Source organism: Bombus impatiens, unplaced genomic scaffold (assembly GCF_000188095.3).
Source record: "Bombus impatiens unplaced genomic scaffold, BIMP_2.2 scf_0442, whole genome shotgun sequence".
Taxonomy (NCBI): Eukaryota; Metazoa; Arthropoda; class Insecta; order Hymenoptera; family Apidae; genus Bombus; species Bombus impatiens.
This window is the reverse complement of record NT_176861.1, coordinates 1,714,916-1,731,766: the sequence shown is the minus strand read 5'-3', so window position 1 is coordinate 1,731,766 and position 16,851 is coordinate 1,714,916. Positions and strand designations below refer to the sequence as shown.

Sequence of the window (16,851 nt, the reverse complement as noted above, 5' to 3'; positions counted from 1 at the left end):
CTAACACTAACACTAACACTAACACTAACACTAACACTAACACTAACACTAACACTAACACTAACACTAACACTAACACTAACACTAACACTAACACTAACACTAACACTAACACTAACACTAACACTAACACTAACACTAACACTAACACTAACACTAACACTAACACTAACACTAACACTAACACTAACACTAACACTAACACTAACACTAACACTAACACTAACACTAACACTAACACTAACACTAACACTAACACTAACACTAACACTAACACTAACACTAACACTAACACTAACACTAACACTAACACTAACAGTAAACACTAAACACTAAACACTAAGTACCAAAACATCAAAACACCAAAGCATCAAAACACCAAAGTACCAAAGTATTAAAGCAGCAAAGCAACAAAGTACCAAAGTACTGAAGTTGAGGTACTGAAGTTGGAGTACTGGAGTTGAAGTACTGAAGTGCTGAAGTTATGAGGTACCGAAGTACTGAAGTACTAAAGTACAAAAGTACCGAAGTTGAAGTACTGAAGCGCTGAGGTAGTGAAGTACTGAAGTACTGAAGTGCTGAGGTAGTGAGGTACTGAAGTACTGAAGTGCTGGAGTGAAGTAGTGAAGTGCTGAATGCTGAAGTACTGAAGTGCTAACGCACTAAAGAACCACCAAAGTATGAAGGTACTACTAAAATACTACAAAGAACTAAAGTACTAAAGAACATGAAGTTGAAGTCGAAGTTGAAGTCGAAGTTGAAGTTGAAGTTGAAGTTGAAGTTGAAGTTGAAGTTGAAGTTGAAGTCGAAGTTGAAGTTGAAGGTGAAGGTGAAGGTGAAGTTGAAGTTGAAGTTGAAGTTGTAGTACTGAAGTGCTGAAGTAGTGAAGTACTAACGCACTAAAGTACTACCGAAGTGCCGAAGTACCACCAAAGTACTAAGTGCTAAAGCACCAAAGTACCAAAGCACTAAGCGCTAAGTTCTAAAGCACTATTTCACGCGTTTGCGATAACATCGCGCTGGGTAAAAAAAGTAATCACACTTGGCATATCGTTTCACACAACGTTGAAGTTTCATTCAAAAAATTGACAAAAAGGAAAATAAAGGGGAGGGGAAAACAGGAAAAGCCGTATCAACGTGGTAATACAACCGCGATTTTTATCACGATTCGTTATGCGGTATCAAACATCTGACAGACTTCGGATAATACGAGAAAAATATAAAAAAAAAAAAAGAAGACAAACAAGTAAGAACTAAAGGTGGAGCAGTGGCAAGCGATGATTGATTTTCTTTGTCACTGGGACGCAGACGTGATTCGTGACAAACTTTTCAAGTGAGATGCAGTTTCTCATTTATGGAAGATGAATAAAAATGATGTCATGTCTGTTGAGAATTAAATTGCAAAGTTCCGTGTAATTACCTCGTGCGAAAATTATGCCAACTAGTTCATAACACACGCGAGAACACGTAGAAATGCTACTATACAGCTACAGTAAACTGTGGTCAGTTCGAAACTTCAAATAACCGTAGAATCAAAGAGACGTGGGCCTTGAAAAGTATGGAAAATATGTCTAGACGTGACGTTCAGAAGAATTCATAAGAATTCATAAGATTTAAACAAGCAATTCTCCAACCTAGGATTATCATGTGTGCAATAATTGGATAGAAACTTTTCTTAGTGATCGACTATTTAAAAATAAGTTAATGAGAAACAAATCAACTGATGGTTAATTAAAAATAGACAAAAGGTGGTTATTTATTGTGTTTAATTACGAAAGTCACTCTATATGACTTAACTACATGACTTAAATAATTGAATAAAAAGCGTCATTTTAGTAGAATTTTTCCGATATCGTTTATTTTACCCGTATCTTTTTATTGAATATTTTTTCGTGCAAAATTTTTTCCCTACAGTTAGAAAGCTTGAAACTGATAATTTTTATCAGTACAATAATAATAACAATATTTATATATTTCAGTCGTATGAAATCCGAAATCATAGAATTCATTAATATGATATTTTTCTAATAAATCCCCTATAAGAATTAGAATTGATGGAACGTGAAAATTATAATAAATTTCAAACTTGAAATTATAGTCACTCTGATATACTACTCTTTTCTTCTATTTCAACCCAATCCTTCCGTTTTAAGAAACACGACAGCGAATAGTTATCGAGGTTGCAGACACGCAACTTTGTCAATCTCCCGTGCATCTGCCATCGCTTAATGGTAGCTAAGTTCTTCATATCCTGTGCTTTCACTCGTGTTCAACTGCCATAACTCCATTGCCCGTTGTGTTCCCAACGGGTCGATTTTCTCGTAACCATTAAGTCTCCGACCTTAAATTACCACCCATTAAGTCAACGTTCGCTAGCCAGCAATTCGGTGAGAGACGGTTCCGAGAAACGCACCGTCTTAGAAAACATCCCCGTTGAGCTCAGACGCCATTCGTATACTACCGCAAATTGGATATTGTACTTAGTGGCGGTAAAACAGTAATAAATAGTTTTAAATGCATACGACGATATTACGAATTATCTCAGAGGTAGACCATTTCGTATTTATGAAAGTGGACTTGTTTAGGCAACGAACATAATATTTTTAACTAGATCGATTTAGATTTCGAACGACTCCATTCAAATTGGTCGCAATAACGTCAAATTTGTCGTTGAGGTAATTATGGTATTTTCGATAATTCGAGCAATTGCACTTAGATTTCTTCGTAACAAAATCTTTTGATGTTTGAACTATTATCATGATAGTTTCAATACTTCGTTGTTGATTTAAAATTATGAAATTCTTCGTTAAAAAAAAGTGTCAAATTTACTCGCGTTTGCGATAAAAATAAGCTGACCCCATTGCGTTACTAAAAAGGTCGTAACTGTAATAATAAAAAATCTAGAAATGTAGGCTTCCAATTATGAATATCGTAATTTATAACGAAACTGTATGATAATTTGAATAATGACGGATGAAAACTATAGAATATTCTCTGTAAAAAAGTTAGTAGAAACAATAGCAAAAACAAGAAACATTTATTGGCACGATCTACTGTAACTTGAAAATATAATCGAATAACACGGAAATTAAAAAATAGTGGGTTCGATGAACAAACCGAATACGGCATTCACAAACCGTAATCGAATTTTCATTTATGAGTTTATCCAATATACACGGCACATTACTAGCTTTATCATTTGAAACCAATCAATTGCAAACGTTCCATTCACAATTCACCAATCCATAAATTCTCATTGCTGTGGCTCGTGGTTACAGAATTGGCACCTGTTCCTTTTCTTTCTTTTATTTTTTTTTTTTATTTTTTTGTTATCTTTGAACGAACAATACTCGCCGATAACACAGATATTTTCATTCGAACGGTGGAAAAGTCGTTAACAAAAATAATATCTTGTTTGGTCAATAATTATAATGCTCTGACAATCTGCGTTCCGATGTATTAGGTTGTCCGAAAAGTTTCTTTCGTTTTATAAGGAAATAATAGACGCACAATGTTTTTTGTTTTATATTAGTTTATTGAATTATGCACAAATATAATAATAGAAATATAACGAAATGGATCATATCTAATTCAATAAAATAATATAAAACAGAAATTGCTGTTCATCTATTATCATCTTCTGAAACGAAAGAAACTTTTCGGTCAACCTAATACTATATTAATTACGTATTCCTTGTTGTCTAAACCAAATATAAATGTTATACTAAGCGAACATTGAAAGAAAAAGATTTTTAACAAACCAGTAACTATACGAAGATAAGTTGTCATTGGAGTGAAATTTATTTGACGAGATTCGTTCAATAACGTAAAGATAGCATTTGTAGGACATTTACCGACTGAAAGAATTATTGAATCTCGACTTAGATATACGTATTTCGCGCTGAGTCTGCGTAAATCATTCAAAATTTTCGTTAATACCGGCTCATGGTGAACCGTTGAAATTTCCATCTCCGGACACTTGTTCGTTGATATGATCATATGGCCCCGTGATAAAGTATATTGGGAGGTGCCTCGTGCATGTTTAATCACCTTGTCATCCCGAGAACGTGTCATCTTCCGTACGACTGAACGTACTTGTCACTGTGACGTGTTCTTCGGATAACTGTACCGCACTCCCGAGTAAACTCGGAAGATAAATATTTTTCTTCCTTTGTAATAATAAAGTAGACAATATATATATGTATCAAAGATAAATATTTTTATCTGTTTTTTCAATTTCAAACTATTATCCTTGTCTTGACCTTTTTGCCCTACTTCCACTAAATATCTAAGAATTAGTATATTAATTTAAAATAATAGATATTTAAGAATTAGAGTCAGATATATCTGAAAATAAATGGCTAGATCATTTCGTCATCATTAACAAAATTTCATATATTAAACGCTAGTTTCACGCATCATAAGTTGAATCGCCGATATTTCAACCCTTTGCGCAGGCAAACTCGAACGTTTATTCGTTTCAACAATTTCAATTGTAATATATATAAAATATACGTAGTTTCTGTATTAAAACTTCGCTTAATCATAATATACCAAAATATATATACGTACACATGAAATACGTCACAAGTTTCGAAGATCTATTTTTCAAAGATTTTAGAATTCGTAACCATAAATCGAAATATAAAGGGCGAAATCAGTTTATACGCACGATTTCACGATAAGAAGATGTTGACGCGAAAAGTGAAGCTTTGCTCGGGAAATACCTTGTTCGCCGACAAATTGCACCTAATTTCTTGTTACAGTGCAACAAGACATTGTACTCGCCTCGTCGGTTTCATGACGTCCGGTGCACTTTCGTCTGACGATTTTATATGAAACTTCGATCGTTTATGGGGCATTATACTGCGGTGTAACGCTTTGTAACAACAATTTAGAGACCGGACGCAAATTGGCGGTATCATACCACTGATACCGTTTATTCAACGTCGTAATAATACACCTGACGACTTTGCTCGTCTACCGTCATAATTAAGGGCAAAACATCGTGCTGAGATAACACTCACCTGCGGCCGACTATTTCGCACGATCGATCGATCCGATTCTCGGACGAGATTAAACAAATAAAAGTACTCACCTGTAACAGAAAACAAGTAATAATTAGATAAATATATGATATATCGTATACAGGTTAAATTAATGAGAAGTGTGTATTATCTAAGATAAGTCGATACCTATATTGGTTTTATCGAAAAATATCTTAAATGAAATATGTTGCATTTCAAGAGTCTGATCGGACCGACGCGATTTTAATTTCTAATGTCTTACATTTTCTGAGATATCGAGGTGACTGAGTTTTTTTAATGACACCGTATGTTATAATATTATAGAGTTCATCCAGTTGGATATTCGCTAGAAAAAGATATTTATTTATTCATATCGAGAAACCATTAGTTTGGCAGATATTTTAACTTTTATTTGTCAATTTTAACGTATGCACATATAGATATAAAATGTTTTTCTTATTGTGAAAATATCGTAGAAATACACAACTCATAAATTCTTTATAATTATTCGAACGATTTGAAAGATCATAATGTCATTGTATTTGTTAATATCAATTTGACAATATTGTCAATGTTCTAGGCCACGAATGTATAACATTCGTTGTATCGACAGCAATTGTTCGCTGATATAATTATCATGTCCGATAAGATAATATTTTTCACCTTAGGCAATGTTAAATGTTTGTAATCTGATTAAAAAAGCTCGCTAACATTTCAGAGAATTTCGTGCGAATGTAATCATGACTGGTAAAATTACGAGTGACGACTAAAATACTCGTAATTTCATGAATTCCGGTTGGCAAACAGATCCTTCTTGAAGGGCGTTTCATTTGAAACTCAGCACACATTCAATTAGTCAAATGTCAGAACCATCTGTAACGTGGCAGGAGACAGACTAATAATTCCAAAAGGATCGGTACATAGTAATAATTCAGCAAATTTCAATTTTTAGTTTGCTCAACAGCATTTTCATACGAAATTGAAAGATTTTCGTATACGTATTAAATGAAATTAAAATAATTCATTCAAATCTCAAAAATCTGATTGACAGAGAATTAAGTGGAAACACGCGTGTCATAATAAAATTCTGCCAAGGTAACGAGGATATTGATTACAATGCGGAACCCTGGAATTTCTTTAAATTCAATAAAGAATTGTATTTTTAAATCGTTGTTTCAACATCCGCCAGTCGAACGCAGTAAACATCGTGCAAAGGGCAATAAATTACACTTGCATTTGAAATGTATGCAGATGGCGGGAGTAAACTTCAACGGTAAAGTTTAAACGATATAAATTAAAAACGGAAGAGGCAATTTGTATCGACAAACACATTATTGTTTTAAATTAACCACGTTCACACGCAGTACCACGAGATTGACGAAATTTGCTCGTAAATAGAAACAACTGTGAAAGGTTGTTCCCATTATTTCCTTGGATATCATGAATAAATATGAGCTCTACCTACGGTACCGAAAATGCCTCTAGAAACACGCAAGAGAGAATAGCAGATGGATGAGCGAAATAAAAGGAGCCAAGAGAGTCGTCCCCTTTGGCAAAGATTTAGGGTTCAGGAACTGTAGAATTTTGCTAACAATATTGCGTTGGACGATCTTTATTGCATAGACTGAAAGGGAAGAACAACAACCCTCGATCACAGGACGAGATTTCATCCACATCAAATGTAATTGAGGATTTAAGCTGGCGTTCTTTAACCGAGAATATCTAAAGCGATATCCCGATTGATAGGATCACACGAAACAATCTTACAGAAGAATTGTCCCAAGATGGATATCGTCGCGAAGGAGAAGAAAGTATTGTCAGAGCACAGAAAGAGATAGTTGTCATCTCGTTTGACTGACGAAACAGATAAAAGGGTACGTTTCCAGGGATTTGAACCAGAAGCAATTCGACCGATTCAACAGATATGAACATCTTCAAAGCGAGCCGGGGGCCAGGGCATCTTTTAATTTCTTTTGCATCGGCCAATCTCTTCTGTAAATACAAAATCGTTGGAAATTGAAAGGACCCGGTGCAGGACTGCTGTGTTCATACCGGGAATTAAAAGGCAAATGTTCTTTTTATTTTTCTAGACAAAATTCAAGGGGATCACTTCGTACAGTCGTATGTTATCTCTAGACTGCGGATATCTATGGAAATTCATCTTTGTACGAACATAACTGAAAGAATAGCACACAAGCGGAAAATCATTTCGCCTACTAAATATTGGAACGAGTATCGCGATACTTTGATTATTTTATAAACGTTTTTCTAAATATTAAGCGCGTTCTGCGCATTTGTACTCCTTCGAGTTTCCCATAAATGCGTAAAAATTAACAGTTTAGTTATCCTATCTCTATCAAAGATATTGCGTTTAAAAGTACAAAAATGTTCTTCGAAATAAATAATTTCCAGCGATAGACGATAAAATGTTTTTAAGTGAGGATCGTGTATGGTTATGCGTGTGACTAGTTGTACACAAGTTACAAGAAAGCTTACATACTTGCAAATATGTAGCGTGGTCTGTCATAGAGCCCAATTATGGAAAAACAGAGTAACCGCAAAAAGCGTATAAAACGAGTTTCTTCGTACGTTTGAATAATTTGATCGACGACCTGATTTAGTGTAAAATTACAGTAGTGTACAATATTTCGTTTAAAGGAGTCAGTAATACGCTTACTTAAAATGTTAATGGTTGAAACTGTAGAAATTTACGACCATTTGCCACGAGAACTTTTCTTTAACATATACCGCGTTCTTCCATAATTGAGCAACAAGTATACTTGATACAAGTAATATTCAGAAAATTCTAATATTTTACCAAACTATTCCATTTCTCTGCAACGGTATGCCAATCATTTATTCTTTTATCGCGTGTATTTTTTAATATCGAAGCTTACGGTGTTTCTTATGGGCAGATTTAAGAAGGCTTTCTTAGAATACGACAACTCGAAACCATAAAGTTAGACAATTTTCTCAACGATGATAAAGAAAATTCGTATGTTGTAAATCGTGTTGCTCAGATGTACGCGTAATTTATGAGACGATCCAACGAACAACCTCGATAGAAAACGTAGAAAACTTTTCGTCCAACGCCCACGTCATTTGTTACACTGACGTCTTACAAGTCAATCATGGCTATGTTAACGAGAGCCTGGAAGATTAGCCGTGCTTCGTGAAGGACGTGCAAACCAAGACTGGAGTTGACCGCGGGATCAGTTAATCCCGGATTGATCGTTTTCCTGTTCCTTGCCGACATTGTCCATCGACTTTGCGTTTGATATAGGATCTCTTATCCCTTTGAGCACCCTCTTCTCGATAAAGCTGTCCGCCACGAGTTCGATTAGGTGCTTGCATAGTAGGATGTCGAGGGTGGCACGATAGTTGAACTAGTGTTATGAATGTGTTTGCCTGCGAAAACACGTGCTCCTCCGTGTGTTGTTCGCACGTCGAAAGGGTCGTAATTACGTACACGATGTTCCACAGCCAGAGAGAAGGATGCTTAGACAGGAAATTGATTTTAGCCTGTTGTCAATGCGATAAGGCCACGATGGGTGTTAAGTTCGTTAACGCGCATTACCAGCCAAAAATTTCCAACTATATCCGAATTACAATTATATCGAATCTTGTGTTAATTTCGTTATTTATTTGAGATTAATGACAAATATATTAATAGCGATTTACCGTATTTTCATCGATTTTCTGCAAAAAAGATCTGTCAGATTTTCTAATTTCTTTAATTTTTCATTTCATTCTTCCTATTTACTTTAACTTTTCAATTATCAGATTCTTTTAATTTTGACAAAATTATACGTTAATATCTTTTTAAAGACCTTTCATTTCTATGTCTGGCGATTCCAAAGTTTAAGATACGACACGTGCATGTAAGTTTCAATTTCAGCGAGTGGAAATTCGAGGAAATTAAATATATTTTAATATCACGGATAATATGTTTAGCCTATAATATTGGTATTAATTCTGACATTTATAACCCGTACTTTTCAAATTACTTGTAACAAATTTTGTATATATTCTTCGTACAATGTTATGTACAAATGCTTTCTAAATATTAAGGACTACAACTAGGACGATCACAACTATTTCGCTTGAATATACGATTATGAAAAATGTCTGTGCAGTATCCTCCAAGCTATTTATGTCGACCACGGCTTTCTTCGCCATACTTCCACCAGAAATATTCTCCGATTTATTTCACTCTAGTCATATTTCTACCTCTTTCCCTAAGTACGCTATAATTCTCCATAAAAACGATTAAAGCACGATTAAAATTACCGCGGAAAATACTTCAAATTCTCCCACAACATAAAGCTACAAATTTCTCGTTCAAAGATATGAAATGACAAATATTCGAAGTATCCTTTCAAGAAGGATACCTCGTTCTCGAGGAGGAACTTCGCTGGTCATCGAAGCATTGAAAAATGTAATGTCGCGTATGTCAGCAAATTTCTCTTTTTCTTTTTTTTTTCACTCCCCTGGGAATCGTAGGAAGTGCACAGATGGCAAGCACGAAGTTTTCTTCAGCCTGCCAACTTTCTCACACGTGGATATTTCCGCGAGGAAAGTCGAGCCACAGATACGATGGTAGTCGCGGTTGGCACACAAACAGCACATATTTCTACAGCTCTATAGGTGCAAGAAAGATCGTCGTATTACTGATACGAAGATAAATTTTGATTGTTCGAACCTCCTTTTACATTCCATATAACGTGAAAAGATCGATCAATCGGATCGCTAGTGCTGGACCGAAATTCGAATGTAAACCTTGTACTTGCCGGACGATTGCCTCGTTTAGGACAAGACTATTCGGGTTAGGCAACGGTTTCTCGTTCTGCTTAATGTAATTGCTCCCTTCGTTTTGATCATTGGCGCTGATTATTCGTTAGAATTAACTATTCCAAGGATGTTATAGCGATATAAAAGAAGATTATCCTTGTAAGTCTTTTCTTTATCTACACGGTAATCCTCACTGCAGAATTACAGATATAGGTAATTCCCTAAAGAATTAAACACCGCGCCAGATACTCTCGTTAGAAATCATATACCTACACATATATCGTATTATAAGAAAGAGGAAGGAAATAATTTTCGTCAAAATAATTTTTCGAGATATTTAGAGTTTAATTTTTACGTTATTACTAGCGCGACACAGTTGTAAACTTAATATACTAAAGCCAATTACGAGTTCGTAAGAAGATTTCTGAACTTTTAAACAAAATTTAGCAGAAAGTTTTGTTGGATATCATCGATTTTGGTGAATACCTTCGGGACCAGAAATTCAAGACTCTAGATTCTTCGTCCTAAGGGCGCGATATTAATTAACAAGTTGAATAACTAATAAATATTTATGTCGTATAATGGAGAATCAAATAGAATTATAGTTACAGCTTGTTTCTGATCCGTGTTTAGTCAATGAGAAGTTAGTAAACAGAGGTCGAGGTGAGCGTAATCTTGTGATAGGCAATGCTCAAGTCTAATTAACGTCGTTGATCCAGAGAAATTAATCTCATACAGTTCACTTGAAACTTCGCTTCAGCTTACAATTTGATGGTAACAATTAGGTTGAGTTAAACTGTACCTCGAACGATTCTTAATTATCGTATTACGCGATTATTTCAATCAAGAGCACAATATTACATCGTCGAGGTCTCCTCGTACAATAATTTATCGATTAATAGATTTCTTTTTCACGATTTTCTGTCAAATAAACCAATCAAATATCTTGCAATTTGTAACATTTCATTTTGCTTTATTATCGAGCTTATTGCTCTAGAGTGCCAGGGAATTTATTAATACTAATAACTCGTGACGTATCAAATTTCATCAATAATAGTTCGACTGTGCGAGAGAGTTCTGACATCCAATATCGAAATAATTTTGCCTTTGGTAAAAAAAAATATGTCTGCCTTTGTCGACAGTGCCTGATCAAATTAGTCAATTTGTTCGCGGCTCTTCGACTCTTTGAGCAAATAACGTAAAATATTACAGAAAAACATCGCCATATTTCAACGCCTAATTCTTTCTTTGATCGGCGTGCATTTCCGCGCTACAAGAAGCTTCGTTCATTAACTTTGTACCATCGCGTGTACACTGTACACTGTATTTTTTCGTAAAACGAACGCCCATTGGAACGAGTAACCGAAAAAGTTCTCTTGGCGCACAGGAACGACCGGGGAATCGCGAGAGAAAAGTTAGAAGTTAAAACGTGGCTTGTGTTCCGCGAGTGACACGTGGAAGAGGAAAAATTACCAGAAGCTACGTGACCGTACAAAACTATGCAAATTGACAAGAGATTGTCATTGTCGAGCAGTGGTTCAAGTGTCGAGGATTTTCCCCGAGGATTTCTGGTCGCCTACTCAAAAATTCCAGGGAGATCGCAGATATCTTCAACGACTATGAAACGATCTTCTCACTCTTCATCTTTTTCTATAGGCTGCGATGTAGCGTCAAAAACATTCAAAATTCTGGATTAAACTTTCATTCATTTAACTTGCGTTGAAGCAATTTCTACAGAACAGTGAAAAAGAAATCTTAAATTGAAAGTTATTCTGATGATCTTTCCACGACGAGTGGATTAACTTTTGAATGTATTTCGATGTTTAAAAATACAGAAAAAAATGTGAAACTAAAAATTTTGGCAGGTTTAAAAAAATGTTTAAAAAAATAAACTTTAAGGTGCTATAACAACTATTTAAATAAACATTTTTTCTGCCTTTGTTTAGTTCACTCAGAAGAAAAATATATAATAATTTAATCCTTTTTTGGTTTTTTTGTTTCAGTCAAGAATTACGAGGTGGATCTTTCCCGCCGATTGAAGACTGCAGCAACAAGACGCCCATGAAATAGGCTTAGAAATTTGTTATAGTTTTCTTTTTTGCTTAAAAAAAATTTTTTTTGTATTCGTTAAATATATAAAAAACCGTACCTCAAAATTCAATGACTTCATTTCTTCCTTTCCCTTCTAAAAAAAATCACAAAAAAACACTGTTTTGGAACATTCTAATTCAGGACACCTCCTTAACAGTTCCTGGAATTTATAAGTTTTTAAAAAGACATGCTCAAAGATAATCCCTTACTAATTCGATGTCTAAATTTTCGTGGATTACCATCAATTACGACGATGGAAACGTTTCATGCTGTTACTCTCATCTTGAAGATTCAAGAAATTCGTTGTCATAAAATTTAATACGTATTACTTTAATTATATGCATAAAATATGAACACGAGGGCGCAGGCGATGTTTGTTCAATTTTAGTACATTGTTAAATCTTCAGAGATTACATTCGTTGATTTTAATTCAGACAATTTCCACCAATTTGTCCGAAATTCCTACGATTGTTGATTTTTTTCTGCTATATGAACTTAGAATATTCGAAGAAACGGAAGACTTTTCCTAGAAAGAAGGTTCCGATCGAACCTCGTAAATCATCAAACTCGTGTTTATAAATTAGGAATATAGCATCGTTTGGAAGAAATCTCCTGTTATTTACTTTCTTATAATCTTGGTCTGATAATTTGCACATCTGTATAGACAATTGTATCGTGTAAAATGTCAATACGTTGAAAGTTATATCCAGAAGTATTTGCACTGTCAAGTGTTTGAAAGTGGAAGCACATGCAGAACGTTGGAAAGTATTTGCATACGGAAAGTGTGTACGTATCTAAAACATGTTTCGAGATGGCGGTTGCCACGGAAGGAAGAGGAAATTTCAGAGAAATCTCAAAACGTAGTAGGAAAGCGGAATATGAAGAAGAAGAACATTTCGAAGGGAATACGATCGTTCTTTCGTATAAATAACATTACGCAACTATTTATCAACCAAATCTTTGATTCTGAATCGTTTATTTGACAAAAATCCTCGATAAATGCATGCTTCGTTTTAGAATCAAGTTCTATTCGTCGAACAGTCTTAATGAGTTGGATCTATTCAAACGATAGAGATTCTTGAAAATCTTGTTGATTAACGTAGAGATAAAAGAGTGAAGTAAATGGCAAAAATATTTTCATTCGCATGTAAACATTTGTTTAATTAAGCTTTGACGAAGCTTGTAAACAGAATAAATTACTTGTAAGTAAACGAACATTTTTTTCTCATATTACGACAATTTTTATGAATGTATGAATTTCAAGCAAAAAGCAACATAACGTTGCGTTAATGTACTCATAACCGCTAAAATGATTTTACAAAATGGAAGAAAAGTATATGACATAAATTCTAAATGCGATAAAGCATGACAAATATTTTTTAATATCTCAATATACTATCCACTTTTACAATAGAACTTACCGAAGAAACAAAATGATGTATTCAAAGAGTTCCTACAGTTAAATCCCGGGATAATCTCCAAGCACGAGAAGCTACAAAGTGCTTTGCACACAAACAGCAGAAATAAGTTTGCTGCTTTACGGAGACAAGTACATTTTAAATAACTTTGAACATTCCAACATCTTATTAACCCTTCCATGCTGTACCGACACTCTACATTTACGAACGGTATGAATTAACATATGTCGAATAAAGCAGGCTTTTACTTTCAGTGCATTGCATATTTTTTTACAAAATTCTTCGAAAAAAATGTTTTTCTATTAACGATCGGCAAAAAATAATTTTTCTTACGGGGTTAAAAAACATGGAATTCTAAAAGATTTAAAAAAGGTTTAAAAAAGAAAAAAATGATACAGTCAGCAAAAAGCTTGTAAAGTTAATCTTCGGATAATCTCCAGGCTCCAGAAGCTGTAAAATATTTTCTACACCTATTGCATATGAAAAGATAAAATTCTAAAGTCGCAAGAACGAATATGTTCTTGGCTAATTCCTTCGACTAAACCGGCAAAGTACAAACTTTTCTCGTCGGATGAAAGGATTTATCCAAAAAAACGGCCATAACGATGAGCGTTGTGAAGAGAATGCAGGCCACCTGCCAATACAGCAATCTACGGAAGAGAGTGAGAAAGACGGATGTACCATGAATGTTTCAGTCCCTGTAAGTGTCTCTCGCCACGACTGCAGAAGCTGTTTCAAATTTAACAACGCGTCTCTAGTTTTAGCTTCTCTATCATACACGGTCGATAACATCGCTTCTTAGCGTACACGTGAACACGATCTCGTTGAATGTATGAATGCGACGACGTAACAATGGGAAGAAATAAAAGAAGAAGGTATACTACGTAAAGCTGATCACGCAAGACGTGATAAGTATCCTAATTTTCTGATTTTCTCATGTTATTTACTATGTATAAGTAAAAAGACGAACGACCTATTCAATGCAAACATATGAAACTTTCGCCAACAGGTGACCAATTCACCAAGTTCTATGAAAATAACTAACAGTATACTGTTATACCAAATAAAAAGCATGACATTTATGTTTTTCCCCTACGATGCTCTAAACGATCTATAAACAGTGTTAAAAATCGTGAAACAACAACTCTGGATACATAAAAATTCCTCTATTCTTCTGCTAAGCTTAGTCTAACAAAGAGTATATTCTCTTTCCAAAAACACTATGTATTGGGTTGTCCGAAAAGTGTCTTTCTTTCGCAAACATGTTTTTTACAACAGTGCACCTTCATAGAAACGTGAAACCAAGTCTGTGAAATGTTTATCTCAACAGAACAAAATGGATCGTACGTAATTCGACAAAATAATATAAAAAACCTGCGTCTATTGTTTCCTCATAAAACAAAAGAAACTTTTCGGACAACCTACTATCACGCTTAATTACATTTAAATTACAATTGTCTTTCTCAAAATAAGTCTATCCAGCAGCTGATACTCTGGCATCGCCACATTATCAACCTCAAGAAGTCCGGCATCTTGCAAACCACTCTCAGACGTTTTCAAGCGAAGCTTAGAGCAATTAAAACTTCAATCATATTCTCGGTCTCTGAATGTTTGCCTTAACTTACGAGATCTCGCTTCAGGCTTCTAGGACTGAAGACCATGATGCGTCTGTGTTTCTTGATGAGTTTGCTGAGCCTCTGCGTTCTTTGAGCACAAGTTAGAGGTTTGTCGGATACATGGAAATCATCCTGCATTTCGTCCTCGAGGTCCTCCATGCTCTTTTCCATCGGCGGACTGTGTCTCGGGGTCACCGTGCTCAGCGGCACCACTTTTGCGATCAAACTTTCGCTTCTAACGCTCCACGTGGACGCGCCATACCTTTTCATGTTCATCAGATCGCCTATGCTATCTCTCACGTACAAATTTCCCAGTTGGAGGTTCGCTCTTGACAAAGCTGGCGAATGTGGAAGGGACTCGGAGCATTTCTCCGTCGATCTAATCACATCTGGTAGCACCGGTTTACACTGCAGCTTGTCCAAGTCCGACAAAGAAGATCCACGGCGAATTCTCGACTTTAATAATTGATTCTTCTTGGCTATTTGTTCCTTCTCGCGATGCACGCTCTTTGAAGACAAGGAGGACTTCATCGCGAATAAGCCTGCTTTCAGAGGGAATAGTAGAGCCCATTCGGTGGACTTTTCACGAGCCTCCATTTTGATTTACTTTTTCTTCCTATTTGTATATCGAACAGTTTCGACGATTCAACGATCGACCGTTGATATAAAAAAATTGTAAAACGGACAACAATATTATTTTCGTCGATTATAAAAAAGTTTCCAAAAAATGTACCAAACGTTGGTAGAAAAAAAAGAGTAGCGAAATTCGTTGGTGCGCAATTTCTACGATATTTGCAGATCCTGTTCACAGAGCCGTGACGTGTAGTTACACGCAGGATATCATTATCCACGCGATATACCGGCGCGGCATCCGGCGTGCCGCTTAAGCCCTTCCGGTCAGACCATTATCAAGCTTCGGAAGTTGGAATTTGTAGAACGCCGTTCTGCATTCCAGCCACGATTGTTCGATAATTTTCCAACGAGTTTCGTCTTCCAGTATACAACAAGCTCCGCGAAACACTTTCGTAATGCAACATTACCATCGAACAAGACAGCAAACACAGTTCATTGTATCGAAAAGTTCTCCCGAGAAGATCCTTTTACCCCGTTAAATACACTACACGACCATCGATCACGTAAATTTCACTGATTATCCTTTGCGAAACGGGACGTCTTTGTTCGTCGAAATCGATGAAACACGAGGAACGAAGGACGAGAGAATAAAGAACATCCTGTTTCTCGCAGCAGCCCGATCAGACTCTGTGACGGATCGTACGGGAATTAAGGCAAAGGAGGTGGTCAGCCCCTGACGGACCTCTTGGTGATATTTTCACTTAAGTTAACACGACCCCCTGTGTAGATGTTCCCTTTGCGGGAGCTATCGGCGATACTTCCGTCTAATAAAAGCCTAATAACGATCGATAGTGTCGCTGCTTCGGCTTTCACTCTTTTCTTCGTCCTCGATGTGGATTCTTCCGTGCGTTTTTCAAAATACGCTACTCGAAGTACGCTGATAGAAAATATACTTTCCTGCCTCGTTGGTAGATGGTTTCACGTTGTCATCTAATACGCTACTGAAGGATACCAAGTTCGTTCGCGATGACAAGTGGCAACGATGATAACGAAATAGCGGGAGACGAGACCTTGGCGGTGAAGGTGATACCACTAACTCTAGGCTGCCAACTCGATATACGGGCTTCCGATTGCGGTTAGGCCGACTGGCCTACATAGATTGCGGCCCTACGAGGTCCTATCGCGGTAAAAGAAACGAGCCTCTGCAGGGAAGATGGCAGGAACGTGCCTAGCCTTCGAATGCAGATTCGTACAGTTTCTTTTCACAAGGTTCATATAGCTATGTCTTGACCGTTTCTTTTTACTTGCTTCTTTTTTTTTAGAAACGTTTGCGAT

At 36.0% G+C, this 16,851-nt stretch overlaps 1 protein-coding gene across 1 annotated transcript; it reads right to left on the bottom strand.

Moving 5' to 3' along the window:
• Positions 1 to 332: 332 nt before the first annotated feature.
• On the bottom strand, positions 333 to 16,851 carry LOC112213034. The gene is made up of 4 exons (XM_033321401.1): positions 14,953 to 16,851; positions 14,780 to 14,893; positions 540 to 662; positions 333 to 476 (listed from the first exon to the last, which is right to left on the bottom strand). The coding sequence occupies exons 1-4, from the start codon at positions 15,538 to 15,540 to the stop codon at positions 333 to 335; spliced, it is 969 nt and encodes a 322-aa protein (XP_033177292.1). The 5' UTR covers positions 15,541 to 16,851.